The sequence below is a fragment of the Lepisma saccharinum genome, chromosome 22, assembly GCF_977018435.1.
Source record: "Lepisma saccharinum chromosome 22, izLepSacc3.1, whole genome shotgun sequence".
NCBI classification, from domain to species: domain Eukaryota; kingdom Metazoa; phylum Arthropoda; class Insecta; order Zygentoma; family Lepismatidae; genus Lepisma; species Lepisma saccharinum.
This window is the reverse complement of record NC_139250.1, coordinates 46371183-46393211: the sequence shown is the minus strand read 5'-3', so window position 1 is coordinate 46393211 and position 22029 is coordinate 46371183. Positions and strand designations below refer to the sequence as shown.

The following is a 22029-nucleotide window of genomic DNA, read 5'->3' as shown; positions in this document are numbered from 1 at the left end:
GCGGAAGGACAAGCAAGGTATGGGCTATATTGCCCCTCAAAAAACACCACTTCAATTTGAAATTATCGCATTAATGTAAATTACTATGACTAATCAAATTATACATCTGAAATATATACTTTTAGGTTGACATTCGATTTCTATGGTGGCAATCCTTGCTCACCCTTCCAGAAAGTATATGTCCTTACATTATTATACTTTCATCACCTAGAAATTTGGTGTACAGGAATCTTATCGCCGTTGGGGAGGGACATGGCCTCTCCCCAACCTTGGACGGAAATCAATTCTAAGGGGGCAAACATTGAGGTAAAAGGAAGCAAGACTAGTAGAATCTAAGAGTAGCAGAACAAAAAAATACTCAAGATGGAATTTCTTTTCACGTCTTTCTTGCATTATTTCTTCCAGATGGCCTAGAGCAAGGGGAATTCACCCCTCGATATCAAAATTTCACAAATAAAAACACAATCCGTAAAATTTTGTCGCTCGCTTCTCTCGCACTTACTGCTTTTCTTACAGTCTTGTCAAGTTCATAGCCGTAGCTAGGGAGTGGCGAGAGTTGGCCCTGGGCGCCGAACGATCTAAATGAAAAAATTGTAAAAGAGAATGCCATGGCGCAACATGAAATTCTTGGTGCTATATTAAATCAATATTGTTTTCAGTTTGCAAAAATTTGGATCTAAAAATGTTCTTGCTCGCTTCGCTCGCGTTTTGATTGTTTTCTGTAATGCATTGTGAATTATCAGAGAGAGAAGTTATAACTAGTAAGTACTTCAGACTCTTGCTACTAAACAGTTTCGTCGTAAATGCACAATTGTTTGAGGAAAAAGAGCGTGGCACATTTCAGAGGCAAATTATTTATTCGTTATGGTGCCTCTATGTTTCACACACATACAAACACATCAATGCAATGAAACTAAAACAGTGAGTTAAAATGAGGATTTTTGTTCCCTACTGAACTTTCAAGGCTTTGCCCCCCCCCCAAATTAAAGGTGTCTACGCAAGCCTATGGGTAAAGATGCTATTAGATAGCTCTGTGAAGGGTCTTTATATAACTAGCAATTGCACAAGAATAGAACGTGCTTTTTTCCTTCCATTGCAAACAGGTTTTGGTTGGGTATACAGGGAAGAGCATGCTCATAACAATGAAATAAAGTGCTCTCCTGGAAAATCAAGAAAATGGACAAAGCACAATTATTCCCTGTGGTCTTCAGTTGGTATAGGCGTATCATTCTAAAGAATGAGGGGATCTGAACCAGTCATTGTGCAATTAATTGCAGGGTGATGTAAGTTATTCATCATTCATCCTCTGATGAGAGCACTCGTCATTGGCATGACGAGTTAACGCTTGGCAATGCGAAAGGTACAAAATCAAACTAAGGAACTAAACTGCAGAAAAGACAATGGTCACTCGTTGTGAACCGTTGAACCTGAATCATGGCTGGGTGTTAGGATAGTTACCTGTCTATCTGATGAATTAGGATGAATAGAATATACGAAGTCCTCTGTTGGCTTCTCAATTTGTTGACCAGAGCGTAGTCTCACTTCTGCCCTACTGCTCTCCTAACCTCTTCTCCCTTCTCAACTCCAATCCAAAGTCAGTCCCCTCTCAGCTTGTCTCACCTCTGTATCACTAGGTCATCGAATCGTGTTTTTAATTGCCACTATGCAAACCGCCGACTCCATAGGCAGAAGAACTACCTGTTTCCTGAATAGCTCAGGAAGTTTTCATAGCACAACACTGTGCATTGTTTACATGCCTCAGAGGCTGAGACAACTGAGAAAAACAAGTGAATGGCCTGGTCAACGTGAAGCATTCAGAGAGACTTTATAAAATAAACATATAATCTTAGGGATTGATACGTTCTACCGCCGTGGAGAAAATTTTCCATGTTGAAAATTTAAAAGTCAAATCGCAAAGCTTGACATGACCGAGGTTCGCCAATTCCATATATTTTCTTAGAAAAAACAAACATACAAAATATAAAAACAACAAAACATAGCTTTCTCTTGTTTTCCTAACGCCAAAAAAAATTATTCCATTCCCTAAAACATTACAATCGATAATAACAAGTACGCACGTCGATATGATATAAAAAACAATATTATGTATCATTACATGACTGGTATGTACAAAAGTTCATGTCATTGTATAATATAACTTGCTACGTAACACAATTGTGCGAAGTAAGCCTTTTGATGTAGGATTTCTCATTCCTACGGGTCATGAGCGCTCGGCCGTTTGTCTTTTGTCCATCGCCAGTGCGATGGCAAGGCTTGATTTCCTATGTAAACAAGACCTGCAAATGGCCGACGTGTTTTCGCAAGGAAAAGCATAGTTCACAATGTTTCTGTGGAATTGAGCCCGATGTGGACCCTTCAAATGAATTTAAAAAATGAAACAAGGTTTATAAGTAAGTACACGAAAGCGTGGATTGTCACATATGTAAGTAAAATCGTAAATAAGCATGTAGAACATATATGAAAAATAGACGTAATACGTTGCATTGAAACTAAGGGTAGACAAGTGTTCGCTGTAACATTATCACGAATACACATCTCATTGTTTCTGGGTACACCAAAATGTAATATGTTTTGCTTAATTTATAGCCACTTCACTTATGACCAAACGAAAGGAAAATATTGCTATGTATTGTTTATATCAAATCTTCCCTTCGTTGCAAGCAAAATAAGCCTCTTCAAATATATGAACTGTCAATGGCTATTTTGCTTATTCCTATGTTTGAGTAGGAAGTATTCGATGCACATAATTATTTACACTGAAAAACTGTCGCAGGCAAAAAACCTAGATATAACATTCGATTTTCTTGACTATGTTATTATGTACACTGTAGTATAGCCTTGTAAATACTGATATATAACTGCACAAAAAATATCTTGTAAGTGTCCGAAACTATCTGCTCTGATTGTAAACATCAGAAAAATGTCCTGTGTACAATTGTGTCGCTTTCTATGTTCCATGTTGGTGAAACAAAAAATAACTGCTTGGAATAAACATATGCATAAAACATTGGCATAATAAAACATACTTCCTGAAATGTTCGAAAGTGCTGTAGGAATGCTTTTACTTGCATATTCGTTTGGTTATCCATTGTGAAAATTTCTTCTTTAAAAAAATAGACACTAGTTGTTGCTAGCGCTGGTTAATTGGCACAACTGGCGCTTGTCGCCTCCTTGTATTATGATGTGAAATATAATGCATGTTAAAACTGGCTAGCATGCATGGTATGGAACTGAACATGTGAAGAACGGCCATGGAAAAATATTCTTTCCCATAATGCATGTTAAATATCCTCTTAAATATACATGGTATGAGCTTACATATGCATGTGTGGGGAAACACTGAAGCACAATTTGAACAACAACTCTGTAATTATTGTTGTAACCAAAACTGCTGCTTGTGGGATATATGTTCTCTCTGCTTCTCTTCTTCTTTTGTATTGCTTGTCTTCTTGAGTTAGTTTGGGGCAATGTAAAAGGTGTAATAAATTACCCGTAGAACTTGGGAGATGGGAAAAAATGTTGTCCCAACTGCAAACAGTGTGGAGGGAAATTTTATCTGGTTCCTTCACGAAGTTGTGTCGCCCCTGTCAACACATGCTTTTTCAAGCAAAAACTATTCAATCTGTATTGTATTAATCTATGTTGGAATCTTTTCTTTAAGAATGTGTTATTGTTAATAGGTAATGAATTGTTTAAATTAAATCAGAAATAATGTTGAAACTATAGAAATATTAAACAACTATGTAGTAACCTTGGTAAATTGTAAACAACAATATGATATAAAAGAGCTAGATTTTTGTAAGTCTACGGGACATTCTCCTGGTTGCCGAAAGGTTGATGGTTCAGGGGACGTTGGGGAATATCTTGCTTCAATCTTCGGATTGGCTGGTGTACTTGTACTCCATTTTGGCAGTTATTCTACAAACCCAACTCTGAATAAGGTGTTCTCCTGCATCATCAAAAGACCAGGGTTATAAACTTCGGTATAACTAATAGGTTTAGGCCTACAAGTTATACCGGGTGAATTGTCTGTTTGAAAAAGTGTTTGTATAACATCAGCAGTTTAAATAAATCTTCGAGTAAAATGTCTTAATGATCTTTAATTTCAAACCTACATAGGTGATAATTAAAAATAAATCCTACACCACAGACCTCGCAAGGGCTTGGTCCTACTAACCCTTAGAAGCCTTTGAGAAGTCCGATACAAGGGTTATAACCAGACTAACATAAAGCCCTAATGGCAGAATGTGCGTGTCAAAGTGTGGTTGATAAATCAATAATCTGTGATCCAGTGCACTGGGAAATTCATGGTTGAATTCAGTCCTCCCGGTAAAAGTGTAGTCCTCTTGTAGTAAAAAATGTCTGCATGCCTCCTTCAAGTTGTTGGTGACGAGTCTCCGCATGGTACTTGACTGCTTCTGCGGAGGTCCTTCATAAAAAATGCCCATGATTGGTGTAGGCATTGCTCGTCCACGTCGTTCCGTATAGACAGGTTAGGTTAAATAAGAGGAAAATTATAATATTGAAAGGAAACTGCTTAGGATAGGTGTATTTAATTCCGGTATGCACACAAGACTCATTCCATTGCCTTGTCTTAAAATTAAATTAAATTAAATTGCCTCATCAAGATAAAATACGATTAAAATAAATTGATTAAATAACTGCCATAACTCTTTGAAAATAAATAAGGAAAATTTAAATAAACTATACAACCGTAATTAAAATATTAATGTCCATCATTGACGTGTTGCCTTAAATTATAAATTATTGCTGCTCTGCTCTGAATGTACCTGTCTTGCAAGTTGACGGTGCTTATAAAAATAAAACACAAGTGTTGCGGTTAACAATAAATTCCAAATAATAAAACTAATATAGACATGGGAAAAGGGTTTAAAACTAATTCCTGAGATGAAATGCCCTTACTAATAGATTGATTAAGTTGCTTTAAGGCAAGTTCAAACAGAGTAGATTTGGGAATAGTGAAATCAGATAAATTCTTGGGAATATTAAGTGGTAATTCAACTTCCTTCATTTTTACCTGTTCAAAAGCTAAAATTCTGGTATGTAAAATTTGTTGATCCACAATAATCTGAGAAAAAATCCTGATAATTAAAAAATATAGATTGCCCCTCGTTAATCTGAATTGATCTGTGGGTGCTCAAATTATTATTCAAATTCTGAATGACAATAAATTGACCTGTACCTGATATTAAAATACCATTACATGTTCTAATAAACTGAAATAATTTGTTGTCAGTGATAGATTTCACTTCAAAATTACAAAATTTAAAATTATTAAACAAAAGTAAGTCTTGCAAGCATGTTCTGAATTCTGTTTAAATTTGTAAAAAATATTATGTTGTGAACCCTTAAAAATATATATATATAAAATTTGCGTTGCGCAAAGCAAGCTATTAGTGTCCTAAGAGGTTGCTTTGGCAAGCCTCTAATGGCCTCCTAATATATGATAGGCCGGTGCAATTTGCTGTGGTTCAATATTATGCAATGTAAAACAAAAAATTCAGTAAATGCTACTTCTGACTTTTGTTGAAACTCCAGGCGGTAACAAATATAGCATCAGGGAATTAAAAGAGTGAAATTCAAAATTTTAAACACAATAAGGATAAAAAAAACTTTCTCAATTCCAAATTTTCTTCAAACAAAAGAAATTTAACCACTCAAAACTTCTCGAGTCCGCTGTATACTCCAAGTCACTTGGTCTTATAGACAGACCCGCCGCGGAAAGAATATACTTGACTCATATAAGAATGGTGTGTCAATCCCTTAGGTTTGTCCAAACAAAATAGATCGAGAATAGTTATGCAATATATTAAAATATAAATACAATTTACTTGTTATTACCTACTGTACTAAAATTAACATGAAGTTAATCAGTAAGAAGTAATGAATTCATTGATGCATTGTCAAATAAGGTGCAAATTGGGTAAGTGAGTAACTTTTTGTTTTCACCTCTAGACCAAAACATTGTACAAGAGATCAAGAGATGTCGCTATTAAAATATACTCTAATACATTTATCTGTTCTTTAACGGTCATTGAAAAGTAGTGCTTGTGTGATGTAAAAACAGTCCCGTAGATATTTTTGCACGGGCAGGATAGCAAACACGAACATTTTGTGTGCGTTTTTTGATATTTTCTTAAGCCATTCTTACATCATACAAATTTTGAAATGAGGAAGCAAAGAAAAGCACGTTAAAAATAGGGCTCCGAAGTTGATGAAAAATCATATTTTTTTCTGAGCCTTAAAAAATAATGCTAAACCTGATATCAGTCCGTTTCCCTTCAGTTAGAACCAGAAAACATTGTATTTATTTTGCATTTTTCGGCCCTTAGGTCATTTTGCATTATTTTTTGCAATTTTAATTGCATTTTTCATACAATTTTGAGTTTTATTTTTGTCTTCCCGTGTTGTTTCGTGAAATATAAATACATTTTCTGACACAACTTCCATATTCAAATTTCCCGACATACTCTTTTTAGCAATTTCGGCATTAATCGAAAATACGGTAAATGGAAAACTGTATTTAAGTAAGCAAAAAATACAGTAGCACTTAATTGCTTTTTCCCCCCTTTTCTTCGATCGTTTAAACCAACAAACAACGGTTTGTCTTATTATTCAACTGTATTTTATTCAACTTGTAATTTATGCAAAAATAAGCATTGAATATATGTGAAAATTAATTTTAGGTCATATTTCTTTTACCATTTCAGGTATTTTTTGGTTAATTTAAGGGTCTGTAACCTGCTTATCTAATTATCTAACTTTTCATCTTTGTTTTATTCATTCGTTACACCTTTCTACTTTGATAAATTTAGTTTTATCCTTTGGCATTGGTGCTGCCATCTGTTATTATCTAAGTCAAACATTTTCCTTTTATCGCTCCTATGGATACGTAACAGGTTATGTAGTATTTTTTTAAATCATTTTTTTATGTACTAATCACCTTCCGAGTTCTAGTTATATTTTAGAATATAAGAATATTTCAGTTGTGTCTTAGGGTCTGGAAAACATCTTTAAAAGCATACTATTAGCCTACCACTACTTTGGGCAAATTCCAGTTATGAATTTCTCCGTTGCACGTTCTGACTTAGTTGTCTTAAAAAGAAAAGAAGAACACTTTTTGTGGCGCCCTCTAGGCATGACGCCGTAGGCTTCAGCCACCTAGTCTACCACTTGTTACTGGCATGAATAGGAGTCGCCGCGGTTCTTGTCGGGTACGATTCTTGGAGTGGGTGACTTCAAGTGGGAAGTTTTCAGACATTGAAGCGTGGTGCTGATCACAACACTTCCACTATGACCGAAATTGCTAACATGTTGGGCCTTACCTCCCCAATCCTTACGAGCCTCATGAAATGGTGCAATGCACAGAGGTTGATCTTTATGTGAAGAAAATATAATTTTGTTTTACAGGATGTTCATGTTAATTGCAACCTGATTTTCTAATTCAATTCTTTTTCATATTTCAACGAGATACGAGGCACCTTCGTATACATCAAAGCACAACCCCATCGATATCCGACATCTTGAATTGTACCTGTCCGCCATCTTGGATTAATTCAGCTGGAAGGAAAGCAACAGTTGCGCTCATCGAAGTCTGACCAGTTCATGGACAGAAACCACAACGCCTGGAATTAACTGTACACCGAAGCTTAATAAGACATTATACTCTTTTCTAAATTGAAAATGGTTACTTACTTTTCCAAGTGTAGTGCCAGGTCAATTTCGGAGCAGATCGAGGTGACTGATGTGGTATTGAGAATCTCTGGATAAAGGCCTCACATAACTGTAGGGAAAGGGAGCAGATCAGTGCGCACTGCTGCAAATGGCTGGTAGCTGCAGCAGTTTTTTACCCTCCATGCACTCACTCACCCTCACGCGGTCATTGGACGAAGTTTATCGAACCACTACTTGCTTGTTTTCGTTCCCGGGACACCTAGCGAGCCTACATGAGATGACGTCAGTGGGTCGCTAGTTGATTGGATGCCTCTGGACTTATGACTCGCATCCAGGTTGTAGCCACAGGTTTCGTGAAAGTAGTCTACGTGCCTACAGCTCTTTTCCAGTCTTACGGCGGGCGCCCTATAAGCCGGCAAGGGAAGTGGAGAGCGCGATAACAAAAGCAACAGCCGTTAGAACGAGGTTCACGTAGTACTTTTTCCGCCGCGTCGTGTCTCTCGGCGCCACTGCTGCTGTCTGGTTGGTCTGCGGCGTAAACCCAGCTCCCCACTTCCCTTGCCAGAACTAGGACCGGCCGCCGAAAGAGTGGAAAATACCTTCAGTAAGGGATGAACACGTGGCTCCTCTTGAGGTGTTGTGTTCCTTTTCAACCTGAGGGACATTTACTTAGGTATTACTGATTTATCTTTAACGTTGGTTTACACCTCTTTAATATAATATAGACTTCTTTGTTTTTAAAGTCTACTTGATGCTGAGATATGTTAATCGGGGCTGGGCCTACAGTTTAAACTTGCAACCAAACCACTGCGGAATATACATGCACTGGTATCAAACCCGTGAACCCTGATTTCATATGAAGGAATAAGCCCAAATGTCTTGAACAGGTATAAGGCTCTTTTTGGTATATTCGACAGTGACGTGTAGGAAGGAAAGGTCTTGCCACAGGGTAAGACGCCCCCGATAATGGAGCCTATGTCCACTGTGAACTCCCCTTTTTTCCCTGGAAGCACACTGGGCTTTAATTATGATACACAGGGTGTCAACAAATTGTCATTACAATTTTGCACATTAATTACGAACACCCTGTATTATGTACTGTGCTTTCTCTTGTGGGGACCACTGCTACGTCAGTGGGGCACCAGAAACAAACAAGGGCAATGTAAATTAACACTTTGATATTTACAGTATATTACACAGCAACGTATATAATATAGGGTGTTCGTAATTAATATGCAAAGTTGTAGAGATGATTTGTGGTTACCCGGTATTATCTCCTCGGAATTCTACAATGGGTAACCCATAGTTTTCGTACCCCTCAAATTGTTAATTTGGCCTTTCTATCACTAAGGGGATGTTTTACATCACTGTACTTTGACCGCCTTCTATTCTACATTATGGTACCTAGGTACAATGAGTAAATATGTTATTTCAAGGGGAAGGATTTGAAGGGGCAAATTATGCTCGGGAAAGGGAAAATAAAGTTCTGAAAATGTTTTCAAATAAGGTGCAAAAAAATGTGCTGATAAAATGGCTCTCTTTTTCTGCGCCTTCTGTATATAATTCGCGCGGACCGCAGAGAGAACAGTAGTTGTTCTGCCGAATAGGTTTTGTTGAAGTTTGTGTTTTCTCTCACGGGTTTTGCTACGTTATCTTGGGAACTATTGGGGCTGCAATTATTGTATTATACCATTTTATAGCTCTCGTTCTGCTCTACAATATGAGACTATAGGATTTTATGTAGATGCTCAAGAAGAGTGAAAATTATTTATTTTTCTATCCAATTTGTTAACAAGACATGAAAGAAAAGGAAGGAAAAGGGTGCTGGAGTATCAAAGATGGAGTTAAAATGGGATAATTGTGCTCATCTCACGAAAAGGTATAATAAAGCAGTGGCGTCTCGTCCCTTGGGGCTTCCGGGGCTTAGCCCCTAAAGAAAAACGGACGTATTCACGTAATAATCAATCACCATAACGCATAACTATCACACAGTCTTTTAAAAGGCGATTTTTACCCACGTAAATTCATCATCTGTTGCAATGGATACGACAGCGTTCCTAGCGGCATTGATGTCAATTATCGTTTTCCGGGGCACGTCGCAAAGGAAGGCGTGGTCTACACCCACCTACGCTACAGTGAAGGTCACGTGCTAGCAGAGAGAGGAGGGGAGAGTGCAATGGATTTGAGTGCTGATTCGGAGCTAGCTCCGTTGCGTCGCGTTCGATCTCGCTTGTTTGTTCTGTAGTGTTTTGGTGGCTTTCATTCGCTATGTTTGAGTGAGTTTGGCACGGTTGATGTTCGAACACAAATTGATGAAGGACATAGGCTGTCAATTACAAAACACAATGAATTTGTCCGGAAAAATAGGCATATATTAAATCGAATTATCGATTGCTTAAAATTCTGTGGTCGACATGAACTTGCTCTACGAGGACATAATGAAAGAGAACAATCTTTAAACAGAGGCATCTTCCCAGATTTATTAACCCTTCATAGAAGAGGGAAAACTAAAGGGAACTTCGTGTTCTTTATTGTAGTGAAGAGTTGAAAAACATAAACTCTATCAGTAGATTGCATTCATTTTTTATTTGAAATTATTTAGAGGGTACCGTTTCAGAAACAGTAAAAATGACAAACATAGTTTTAATAACTCCAGTGGCAACAGCTGAATCTGAACGATGTTTCAGCACATTGAAGCGTATTAAAACCTGCTTAAGAAATGCAATGGGACAAGACAGACCAAATGGCTTGGCACTTGCTTACAATAGAGATAGAATACATTTCAAACATAGAGGGCTTCAACGAAAAAGTAATAACAAAATTTGCTGAGCAGAAGAACAGGAATCAACGTTCGTACAAAGGTATGTTTCACAACAATACCTGTTTCTTTTGTAATCCTGTGAATTGTCATTATATTTTAAATTCTTTCAAAAAAGTAAGTCCAGTTTTGTAGTCTAGAAGAAAAAAATACATTTTTTTTGTAATTCATGTGAATTGTCATTATACGTATTTTAAATTCTTTAAAAAATAAGCGGCCAAATTTGAGGCCACGAGACGCCACTGTAATAAAGTGTATTCATTTTACTTGATTTCATGTCCTAAAATACATATCTCAAACGATCGGATTGAAAACAGTTATACAGAAGGTCGTTTCATGTCCATGGTAACAAAGTTAGAACCCACCTGACCTTAAGAAAAACCATGACGCCACGAGCGGTGGTGCTCCACGTGATACCCCTGTCTTGCAGCAATGGCCCGGCAGCGGAATTTCCATTGGAGGAGACTGCGTTGAAGAACACATTGGTCCAAACGATCATATTCCTCATGAGAAGCTTTCCAAAGACCCTCAATTGTGAGGGGCCGTCTGCTTCCCAAGACTCGTTTCAACAACGGAAACCCACAAAAATCCATGGAAAAGGCATCGGGGGATTTCACAGGGATGTCTGTAAAGGGGATTGCATGAATGCCCGTTTCACGTTCCATCCGATCCATGTATGCCTGCGTGGACTTCGCCGTATGACTGGAAGCCTTGTCCTGGTGGATGACAACACGAGATGTGTCGCTGCCATAGAGAGAAGGAATATCATGTCTGTAAAGTGGCTCCAAAATATTCGTCTGGTAATAGGCTGCATTTATTTTAGCCTTTTTTACCAGTCTGCGCAGTGGAAGTTTGCCGTTATGGCATTAACCACCAACAACAATGAACCCGCGTGGAAAACTTTCAGCACATTCACGTACCCACTCAGATCGACCTCTTGCATCACGTGGACGATAGTAATTGGCCCTTTTTTTACCACATCCCGACAGATACACCCATGCTTCATCCAGGGACACCACATACTTACAGCGGTCCCCTGCCAGATGGCGTTCGTAGAGCTTCCGACTGTTGGTCTTCCTCTCTTGGGCATGTGAGGCACGCAACTTACGAACTTGAGCCTTGTGCTTCCGCACAAGTTGTAAATCTTGGGCTATGATGCGATTTACAGTTGCAGGGAAACATTGCACTGCCTGTGCAATCACTCTTTGCTTTGCCGGGTTTTCACATCGCACCAAGGATCTCACTTTCCGCACAACATCGGAGGAACGCTTGGGCTTCCGATATGTCCGAGGCCCACTTTGACTGGTTCCAGCAACAGGTACAGTGCAAGCTCTATGGCGATTCAACACTGCATTAATGCCCTTCTTTGACACATGGAATGCTTTCATGTGGCACTGTTTAATTATCTGGCTATAACTATAACCAACGTCGGAAAGGGCACAGATGTACCCCTCTTAAAATACTGGAATTTTTGGTGCCATATAAACACTCACTCACACACCAACCATCGTTTTTGCAAGTCAACACACAGTACTTTCATCCTACTGGCTCTGGCTGCTCTCTGCTATGCCTACGTGCTGCTCCTTGGTGATCGAAATCTTTACCATCAACGCGAAACAACCTTCTGTATTTTTGGGAAAGGTACAGCACCTTAATATTCATTTCCTAGTTATTTTACATCTCTTTCAACTTGATTTAGGACGTTTCTCTGACTAGAGGTACGATTTACATCAGTTTGCATTCTACAACAGGTAACATATGGTGTTTTGCCCCCCCCCCATTCAAATTATGATATATGCGGGGGGAGGTGAAGGCGAGGAGTAGTTGTATCATAGGCTATAAAAGTTGTTTACCTTGAAATTATGCAAATGAGGGTAGATATTTAACTTTGGACGATGGGGGAGGGTGTAGGCGAGTATGACGCAATCGTACGTGAGGTTACGTAAGTATCCGAAAGCGTAGGAGTTTGTAGATGAGCATAAGAAGCGAAGATGACGTTGTTTGAAAAAAAAGCTTTCGCCCGAACAGGGATTCGAACCCTGGACCATTAAGTTAAAAGCCTAATGCTCTACCGCCTGAGCTATCCGGGCGACAGAGGTTGTAGAAGGTATGAGTAAAACATGTGTGTGTGTGTGTGTGTGTGTGTGTGTGTGTGTGTGTGTGTGTGTGTGTGTGTGTGTGTGTGTGTGTGTGTGTGTGTGTGTGTCGTTGACGTAGGTGTTGTGAAAAAATACAAAGCTGTAGATGTTATAGTTTATTGGTGATGAATAGGTGCTACATCGGTTTCCCTGGCGCTGCTGATTCGTGTAGACGATGGTAAGGTCCGTGCTGATGGCAGGCGGTATCTGAAACGAGTGATAGAGAAGAATAAATAAGACGGAGTTATAAATCTGGAATGTGTTTTCGTTATTGAGAAGGAAAGGCGAGTAAAATGTGAACTGAATAGGTAATGAGTGTTAGAGTATATACAGCCGGGAATGTGGTTGTTTAAGAGTGGGGGAACATGTACAAGGTGAGTGAGATGTTTGTTTCGCAAGGCCGGCGAGTCTGGAGCCGGAGGCGTTTGTCGGTACAGCTTTGTAGTGCATTGCGCGACGCTCGGGAATGTGGGTTAGTAAAAGTGGTTTGAATTGTCGTCGTCGTCGGAGGGATAATGTCAAGGTGAGTGCGATGTCTGTAGGTGCGGCAAGGTTGTCCGGTCCGTGGTATGTTGTCAAGGTTGTGAGCATAAGATGTAGATGGGAGTGCGTTCCGTGAATACGTAAGTGGTGTTGTCGGTACTTGTTTGGGTAATGTGTCCTTGGCGTAAGTGTATATATTGAGAGTACAGAGCCGATGTGTGGTGTGATTTTGTTTGCATCCGCAGCAGGTTCTGGCAGTAACGAGTAGGTAAATATGTGGTATTTGGGGGGAGAATGTGTTTGGTTCGAGTGGTACGTTAGAGTATGGTAATAATATAAACGTTTTGTATCGTTACAGGTTGGATTGAAGGTTTGTTTGTTTCGATTGATTGTGTTAGGTCAAACAAAATGTCGAACAACATGTTATATTGGCGTTTTTGTGTGGACGTGGAGATTGGTGGTAAAGGGGAGATGTTAATAACAATGGGTAAACACGATGACGCCGATCCGTTTTCGATGGCGAAATGGTTTTACGGACCAAGCGATAAATGTAGGTTCGAAACGAATGTGGAAAATGAAAAAGTTCGTATGTGCGAGTCGTTCATGCTCCACAATAGATTACCTGCGTATAATCATTTTAGTTTCGTGACTGATGATGAGTCTGTGATTCGCGAGATGTTACGGACCGGGGAATTAAGTGGTCCGTACTACATTCATGCTGCGGAAGACAATTTCAGGCAAAAGTGTGTTTGTATGGAGAGGGAGAGGGTGAATTTTGGGAAGGAAGTGTGGTCGTTAAAAAAATGTACGACGCAATATGAAATTAGAAAAGGTAATCCGATGAAATTAGATCTAGAGCATATAAGTATGCCGAAAGGTACTCTATATGCTACTTTGGAGGAGTTTGTTAGATGTAAAGTGGGTGAGCATACGATAGGAAGAGTGGGTGGTTTCCAAAATTGTTTTATTTTGGATACGGGTAAAATGTCGCGCTTAAAGGAAGCTATGGATGCTGCGCACGACGAATTTCTGTATGGGTGGAATGCGGTGTGGGGTTATTTAAGTCTGTTTCATGGTCGTCTGACACCGAGACACACAATAGGGGATATGTTCATGGGGGACATGCCGGATGATATGAATTTAGTTGAGTGTCATTATGTGGAAAAAGATAAATATTTACCGATATATAGTGTGTTCGGCAGTTTTTTTGACCAACATGCTCAATCGAAAGAGGGTTTGTACTCCTCATTTTTTCCTGGCAGTGAGAATAAACGTGTGAAATTAACATCTATGTTATCCTCATTGACAGAAAGAAAAGAGGAGACAGAAGAAGAAGAAGTGGTGTCGACGAAAAGTTCAGAGAATACAAAAGAAGACGGAGAAGACGAAAAAAAGGAAGATTCAATTGTGACCGTGGAAGATTCGTCGAGCACCTCGTCCCCGTCACTGTTAGCATCAGATTTATTCGCCAAAGAATAAACAAAGTACGGAATATAGTATGGTGAGTGTGTGTCTAAACAGTTTGTTACTTACCTTATGGAGAGGTTGGTGATCGTTTGCACACCAATGGTAAAGGGTCCTCTTGTTTGATCGCTGCTGTATGCGCTGCTATTCCCGTTGGATATAATGCCATTACAGGTGAACGAGATATAGTAGAGGTTGCGGCGGGGATGTTAGCCCGCGGGACGAATGTGGAGGTCCGTGATAGAGGAGAAGGAGGAGGATGTTGTGAATGAGGTTGTGGAGGGGAAAGTGGGGGTGCTGAAGGTTGTAAATGGGGAGGTAGTGGTGGTGGTAGATTCAGAGGCACCCCGTCACTAGGAGTCGCTGCAAATGGTAAATAAATGATGTCAGCGCGACGTTCCAATACGCATGACGACTGCCAGATGACACGTCCGTCCACCTCAATAGTATCTCTCTGTACGGTGTCCACGGTTCGAACCTGGACAGAAAACAAAATCACCATAAGTATGTGTGTGTGTGAGATGGATGAAGTAGTGTGATTTGTTTTGTATTCACAGGGCCCATCACCAAGAGGAGGAGGATCACAAAATTTCCCAGGGGAGTATTGCCTACCCTGCAAGAAAACACACCGAGGCGAGCCTTGCGAGCAAGACAGCAAGGATAGTAACGAGACGTCGTACTATCTGCAATACATTGTGCGGAGGGAGCATACGAACGAATTTCTTCAGATACTAGAAGCGAATGCCATGCGCATAGAGAAAGAGATACAAGGATTGATCGCCCTGTATACAACAATGCAGCAGATGCGGAAGGAAAGTCCGGAGATCGATGTTTTTTTTCAAAATGTGCTACAAGATCCTGTGAAATCCCATTGGACCCTACGAAGCAGCTATGATTTGTACAAATTTTTTCGTAAAGAAAATTTTGTAGGTGTCGATAAAAATCTTGCGGCAAAGTACGATATGAAATAAGAATAATGGTGATGGTGTCGAGTACTATGATGATGTGTTTGTACACAACAATAGGTGAATAAAAAATCACTGACCGAGATTTTGTTGTTGTTGTTGTTGTTGTTCGGAGGTTCTCCTATGAGTTGTGATAGAAAAAGAATACTTACACCAGCGATAGTGTTTGGTAGCTGCGACGACGAGGACGACGACGACGACGACGACGAAGAGTAGCGTGTATCCATGATGGTTCTGTAGTAATGATTGTGCTAACAAGAAAATATTTTGCAGAATAAATACCGGTGATTGTGGGTCAGCAGCAGAGTGGAATCGGGTAGAGAAAGTACCTAAGAGGAGAATTACTGAAAGTTGTCTTGATGTAGGTTTCGAGTATGTGTAGGTAATATGTTATGCGGTCGATTACATATGGTAACGTAATATGTTATGGGGTCAGCATAAAAGGTCAGAGTAGAGAGTAGCGGCGAGCGAAAAAAGAAAGAGAGAGAGGAAAAGTGGAACAAACATGTAGTAATGGTTGTGAAAATACAGAACAAGTTAGGTGTGTGGTTGTCGGGACGAGGATTCGAACCTACGACCTTTGAATTCGAAGTCTGTCACGTAAACCACTCACCTAACTTGTCCGGTATGCATCCTTACATGTAATGTTTTGTATTTATCGTCGACCGTGGGAGACAGAATAGCGGCGGCGGCGGATAAGATATAGTGTTGTTGAGGTCCCACCGACGGCGGCGGGTTCGATACTCTGTGGAGACATAAGAAGAAGAATATGGTTCGATTCCCGATTAGCCTAGAGGGTTCGAATCCCGCCGCCGCCGCCGCTTGGATTCGAGAAGCACACTATAGCGTAAGGTGGATCCTGTTGCCTAAAAGAGGTCCCGCCGGCGGCGGTGGCGGGTTCTGGGGAGACATAAGAAGAAAATGGTTCGATTCCCGATTAGCGTAGAGGGTTCGAATCCCGCCGCCGCCGTCGCCGCTTGGATTCGAGAAGCACACTATAGCGTAAGGTGGATCCTGTTGCCTAAAAGAGGTTCCGCCGACGGCGGCGGCGGGTTCGATACTTTGTGGAGACAAAATGGTTCGATTCCCGATTAGTCTAGAGGAGGAGGGTTCGAATCCCGTCGCCGTCGCCGCTCGGACTTGGCTGACCGAGAAGCACGCTATAGTGTAAAAAGGGTCCAGCAGATGACGTGTTGTGAAGAAGAAGAAGGAGATAGTTCGATTCCCGATTAGCCTAGAGAAGGGTTCGAATCCCGCCGCCCGGACTTGGTTGATCAGAGTAGACTGTAGTAGTAGTAGTAGTAACCTATCGGGTAGATAGATAGATATGGTTCGTCAACAATAGGACACAAACCCGGTGTGTGTGTGTGTGTGTGTGTGTGTGTGTGTGTGTGTGTGTGTGTGTGTGTGTGTGTGTGTGTGTGACAAGGCCAAGCATGGCCTGCGGCCATGCTTGGCATTGTGCGGGGGGCCCCCTTCGTTTCCGGACGACCGCCGCCTTCGAGGAGGAGCAGGAGGACGACGACGTGCTGGGCTAACAGTAGTAGTAGTAGTAGTAGTAGTGAGTTTCACGAGAGTGTATGGTATGGACGCCGCCGCTGTCTCCACGACGTCTCCGCTGGGTACCGAACTGCAACGTAGGCTCGGAAGTGCCGATCCAAATTCCGTGTGCATCAACAGGAGGTACCCGATGTTTCCGACTTACGCCGATTACCAGGGTCGCCTGTCGACATACAGTCCACTTTGGCCCGAGTCGATAACCATTCGACCGGAGGAAATGGCGGACGCCGGATTCTTCTACAGTGGATTCGGGGACGTGGTTCGATGCTACTACTGTGGACTACGTCTGTATCAATGGCAGCGGGGCGAAAATCCATGGATAGAACACAGAAAATGGTACCCTCAGTGCATCTACCTTCGTCTGATGATCGCAGACGGTCTGTCTGCGGCGACGTCCACGGTCGTCGACGGCGCCGTCGCCGACGCGGAGCAACCTCCAGCTACAAAACTCTACAAAGGTATCTCTGGAGCAGCAACATCGGGAGCAGCCGATTCCTCGGACGTGGATGGGGAAGAAGAGGAGGAGGAGAAAGAGTTGGACGCAACGGCCGTTATCGCCCCTGCGGTGAATGTGAACATGGAGGACAATCAACACTGTGTCATCTGTTATGTGCATCAGAGACAGATAGCTTACCTACCGTGTGGTCATTTTCTGGTGTGTGCATCGTGTGCCGTGAAGACCACGGATTGTTGCGTTCTGTGCCGTGCACGTATTGCGGTTCTACAAAAAATATACATGTGAAATGAAAAAACGTAATAAATGTGTATTAAACTATTTATTTTTTCTTTGTTTGTAGTGTTAGTACGTACAAGCTTCATATACTAGAGAATACATATAGTGGTGTTAGTAGTAGTAGTAGTAGTAGTAGTAGTAGTAGTTCTGGTAGTCTCCGGTTTCATTGGGCGTGCCAGTGTCGGTAGTAGGTCTTCAATATAGGGTGATACATGTGCATGAAGGTCTCCCATTGTCGTGCGTCCAGCAGCAGGATCTCGCCGCCATCCTGGAGGGTTACCGTGAAGTTGCGAGCACAATCCTGAATGATGATGCTGAAGTCGGGTGTAAGTACACATTTTACGGTGCGTCGTTTGCTGCAATCTAGACGACGGTCGTGGAAAATGTCTGTAAGAAGTCCCATTGATTTGGTTAATTCTGTATATTTGTCCGTGCCGAGACTGATTCGGGAACCATCCTTCCGGAACACGATCCTAGTGTCATCCTTTTCGCCAACAACGGAAACCTCGAAGGCGTCATCCACGGTGAAGAGAATTGCTCTGGGGTCGACGGCGACGGCGGCGGCCATTGTTGATGGTACTAGTAGTAGTAGTAGTAGTAGTGGGTGACGAGGGTCTTTCGAGCAGCAGCAGCAGCGACGGTCACAGGATCCCAAATATAACTGGTCGGGTGGGTATTTCACTTTGGGTATTTATGTTTGAAGACATGAGGCCACGTGCGCACGAATGATGCGCAGTAGCCCAGCACTGAGAAGGTCGATCCGAGGACATACGAGTGGGTGGGACACATCATCACGGCTGACGACGTTATGTTTTGCGACACAGTATCGCATGTACGCAGCAGCCTGTGGGTGTAACCCCTCGTAGTAACACATGTAGGCTGCCAGCGTGCGTCGTGCTCGTAGAAATCGTTTCAGTTCATCTTGTGTCAAGCAAAGTTGTTGGTCGCCCACTAGAAACACAAGAATGCGTTCTGAAAATAAATAGTCTGTATGGACGACCATCACGTGGTCGTCGCCGTCGCGGAGTACTCTTGTGTAACCGTCACCTGTTTGGAAAAATGTTATTATTTGGTTCCAGTTGATATTGAGCAGCAGGTCCCGGAAGAGAGTCCAACAGAGGGGCACATCTCGTTCTGAGAAACGAAGCAGCACCGCCGGGAAACACTTCTCTAGTCCATTGGTATCGCCGTCGCCGCCGCCAAGTTCGTACCCTAGAATTATAATTTTAGTTGGAGACAGATATTCTAGAGATTGCCGTAGGCAAATCAAATGCCCACTGGTGGAGTTGGTGATCGTGGTGTCCGCCGGGAACGTCGTCGTCGTCGTCGTCGTCGTCGTTTCCATTATCGACGTCCGCGATGCGTTTTCTTTGTCTTCTTCTTCTTCTTCTTCTTCTTCTTCTTCTTATGTCGAATGGTCGCTGTTGTGAGGTGTTTGTCGTCGCCGCTGCCGTCGCCTTCGGTGTCGTCGTCGTCGTCGTCGTCGTCGTCGTCGTCGTCGTCCAGGAAGATGATCTCCAGGTGAGCAGTGACAGGTACCGCCTTCAGTTTCTTAATGTCTGCAACAACAGGAACAAGAGAAACGATCGATGAGTCTACAGCATGATTGCACACATTGTATATTAGGGTTAATGGTACAGCTAGTCGGGGTGGGAGTAGTGGTAGAAGGAGGATGCGAAAAATACGCACCAAACATTTGAATCGCGATGTGATCGTTTCGGACATGGTCGTTTGTGAAGTGTACGTGAAAGGGTCGTTTGGGAACTCGCATGCATTCGTGACGTAGGTATATGCAGCAATATTGACCGCAGACGGTACTGAACAAATCTTGATACTGACGTGGATTGTACTCCCACGATATGCAGTTTCGATTCATGAACCGGGCAAAGGCTGGCTGAATAGGAATGTTTCCGTAGGAGTCGAAATATTTGCCGTACCCTTCCTTGTCGATGTACACGGCGACCCAATGTTCTCCGTTTTTGGTGGACGGATGAGTGTTAGCAACGAGGGCTGCTGGTTTTTTTGTAACTACCACGTCGGCAAGAATATCACTCGGGTAAACACCGTGGAAAACGTCTCCGGTCACAGCATCTCCAGAGAGTACGTTGTGGATGTCGTACGTGTTCATCCGGAGTAGTTGTAAATGACGCCCCTCTCTTTTGAGACCTCCACCGAAGTATTATAGAGGAGGTATATCAAACACGTCATGGACCGTGTCAAGGGTGAATTGAATCTCGCTTCGATGCGTACCTCCCCTTTATCTGGTAAACTTCTGCATGACGGGTCATCGCATTGATCGGGTGTCAACTGGTAACATAACATGAAGTAACCGTTGGTAAACATTTCTCTGGTGATCATGTGCCCTTTGTCTGCATGATAAATATTTGTTCCTGTGAAGAGTGTATCATATGCTCGTGTGATGCCTCCATAGTTTCCGGATGTAAAGTTCGGTTCCAGGGGCGCCGTCTGTACCAGCTGGTCCTTGAGGTACAATGCAAAGTAGTTCAAGGATTCGGGTGTCAAATAAAACGGGTTCGTGTCTCCGCTCCCCACGAAGGCGTTGTTTGGAACCATTGTGAATATCAGAAAGGTTGGAATTGTTCCGTTGGTGATGTTGTTTAGTGTCAGGGATTTTCCTCCGGCCGGAACGGTGTAGGTTTTCAACTCGGATCGTTTGAAAAAATATTTTGCGTTACTCTTCTCTAGCGCTCTACTGTGTGCCAACAGGTAGGTTGGGTGTAGTTTAAAATGTGGGATGTGTAGCGTTGCTCGCTTGATCTTTATTGTTACCGGTGCATTTGGGGTGTCTCCCCACATGATGAATTCGTTTTTCGCCTTGGTGAGCACAACCTTCAACTCGACGTTGTTCAGAAGGTACTTTTCTTGCTTGAAAAAATCCGCATGCAGGTTGGTGCTAAGTTCCACATGGTTCTGGAGTTCCGTGCTCTCCGTGGCGGAGGAATCTGCCCACTGAAACAACTCTCGTCTTTTTGCAAAACCCTCGTTTGTAGCAGCATTCGCTTCATTTTTTGTGTCCTTGTAGAAACATCTGGATGTGAGGTGAGTTTTCGCCGCATCCTCGCCGTAGCCGATTACCGTCTCCAGAAAAGCCTTGTAGTGGTAGTTGGTGCTCGAAAAGGTAACCAGTTTGTCGTTCAGATAAACGGAGCACTGACAGAAGAGCGAATGTGCCAGATTGTTCACAACTCCCCACTGTTTTGTCGTAAGGTCGTTGTATTTCAATAGGGTACCGTCCAGTTTTGTCATTATCAGGTCTAAGTATAGTTTTGTCGTAGCCAGATCTCTGTAGGACTCGTCCGTTCCTTGACTCACAAATTCTATAACATTTTGATTTTCTATCGAGGCTATAGGGTGACAAATCTCTATGTAATTATCCACAATGCCTGTTTGAATACACGGCTCCTCGAAAATATCCAGTGACGATGCAACACCTTCCATTCTGTCTCTAGGTGATTACGGCGGCGAAAATATATCCTTATGTCCGTGTTGGCGACGACGACGCTGACGCTGGGTTACTGTGGTGACCTTCTTCTTCTTTTTGCTGCTACGGGTGGTTGTCTTCTTTTTCTTCTTGGGTGTCTTACGCCGACGACGACGCTCGTTACCTGCTGTACTGACACGCACACGTTTGCACCCGACTTTCGACTGACCAACACGTTTTCGTTTTCTAGCATTTATACCGGAACCGGTCATGTTTTTTAATTTAGCTTCGGCTTTTGTCAGCAGGTTTGTCTTGCTTTCGTGTAGACGAGTAGACCTAGTGGCCCGGTACTGGGCCATCATTTGGAGCTCGAACCATCATTTGGAGCTCGGTGGGGCAGAGTACAGTTTGGTTGCACATATTCACTTTCCCGGCACACAAGTACGACAGTGTCTTTGAAAATGTTGTAGTACAAGTGGCCCGGTACTGAATTTTCATTTGGGGCTTGTGGGGCTCGTCGTAGCCTTTTATGATGTATATTTTGAGGGGCACAGAGTTGGCGACACTGTGGGTTTTTACTGTAGCCTTTTATGAGGGGGGGTTTATTGCTTTTTGTTTACATCTGGTAACACTGCCGTAGTTTGACAGTGTTGTTAACCTACTGGGTTTTTTTACTGAGGCTCGAATCATCATGTGGGGCTCATCGTAGC

The 22029-nt window shown here is 42.1% G+C and overlaps 2 protein-coding genes and 1 non-coding gene across 3 annotated transcripts; 1 reads left to right on the top strand and 2 right to left on the bottom strand.

The window, feature by feature from the left end:
- Positions 1–12551: 12551 nt before the first annotated feature.
- TRNAK-UUU (transfer RNA lysine (anticodon UUU)) lies at positions 12552–12624 on the bottom strand. Its single transcript has one exon. It is a non-coding gene; the product is annotated as a tRNA-Lys (tRNA).
- A 4545-nt stretch (positions 12625–17169) lies between these two features.
- On the top strand, positions 17170–17886 carry LOC146004852 (death-associated inhibitor of apoptosis 1-like). The gene has a single exon (XM_083143877.1). It carries the CDS (start codon positions 17170–17172, stop codon positions 17884–17886), a length of 717 nt encoding a protein of 238 aa, XP_083000003.1.
- A 2115-nt stretch (positions 17887–20001) lies between these two features.
- LOC146004851 (uncharacterized protein F54H12.2-like) lies at positions 20002–21336 on the bottom strand. The gene has a single exon (XM_083143876.1). It carries the CDS (start codon positions 21334–21336, stop codon positions 20002–20004), a length of 1335 nt encoding a protein of 444 aa, XP_083000002.1.
- Between the last annotated feature and the right edge of the window lie 693 nt (positions 21337–22029).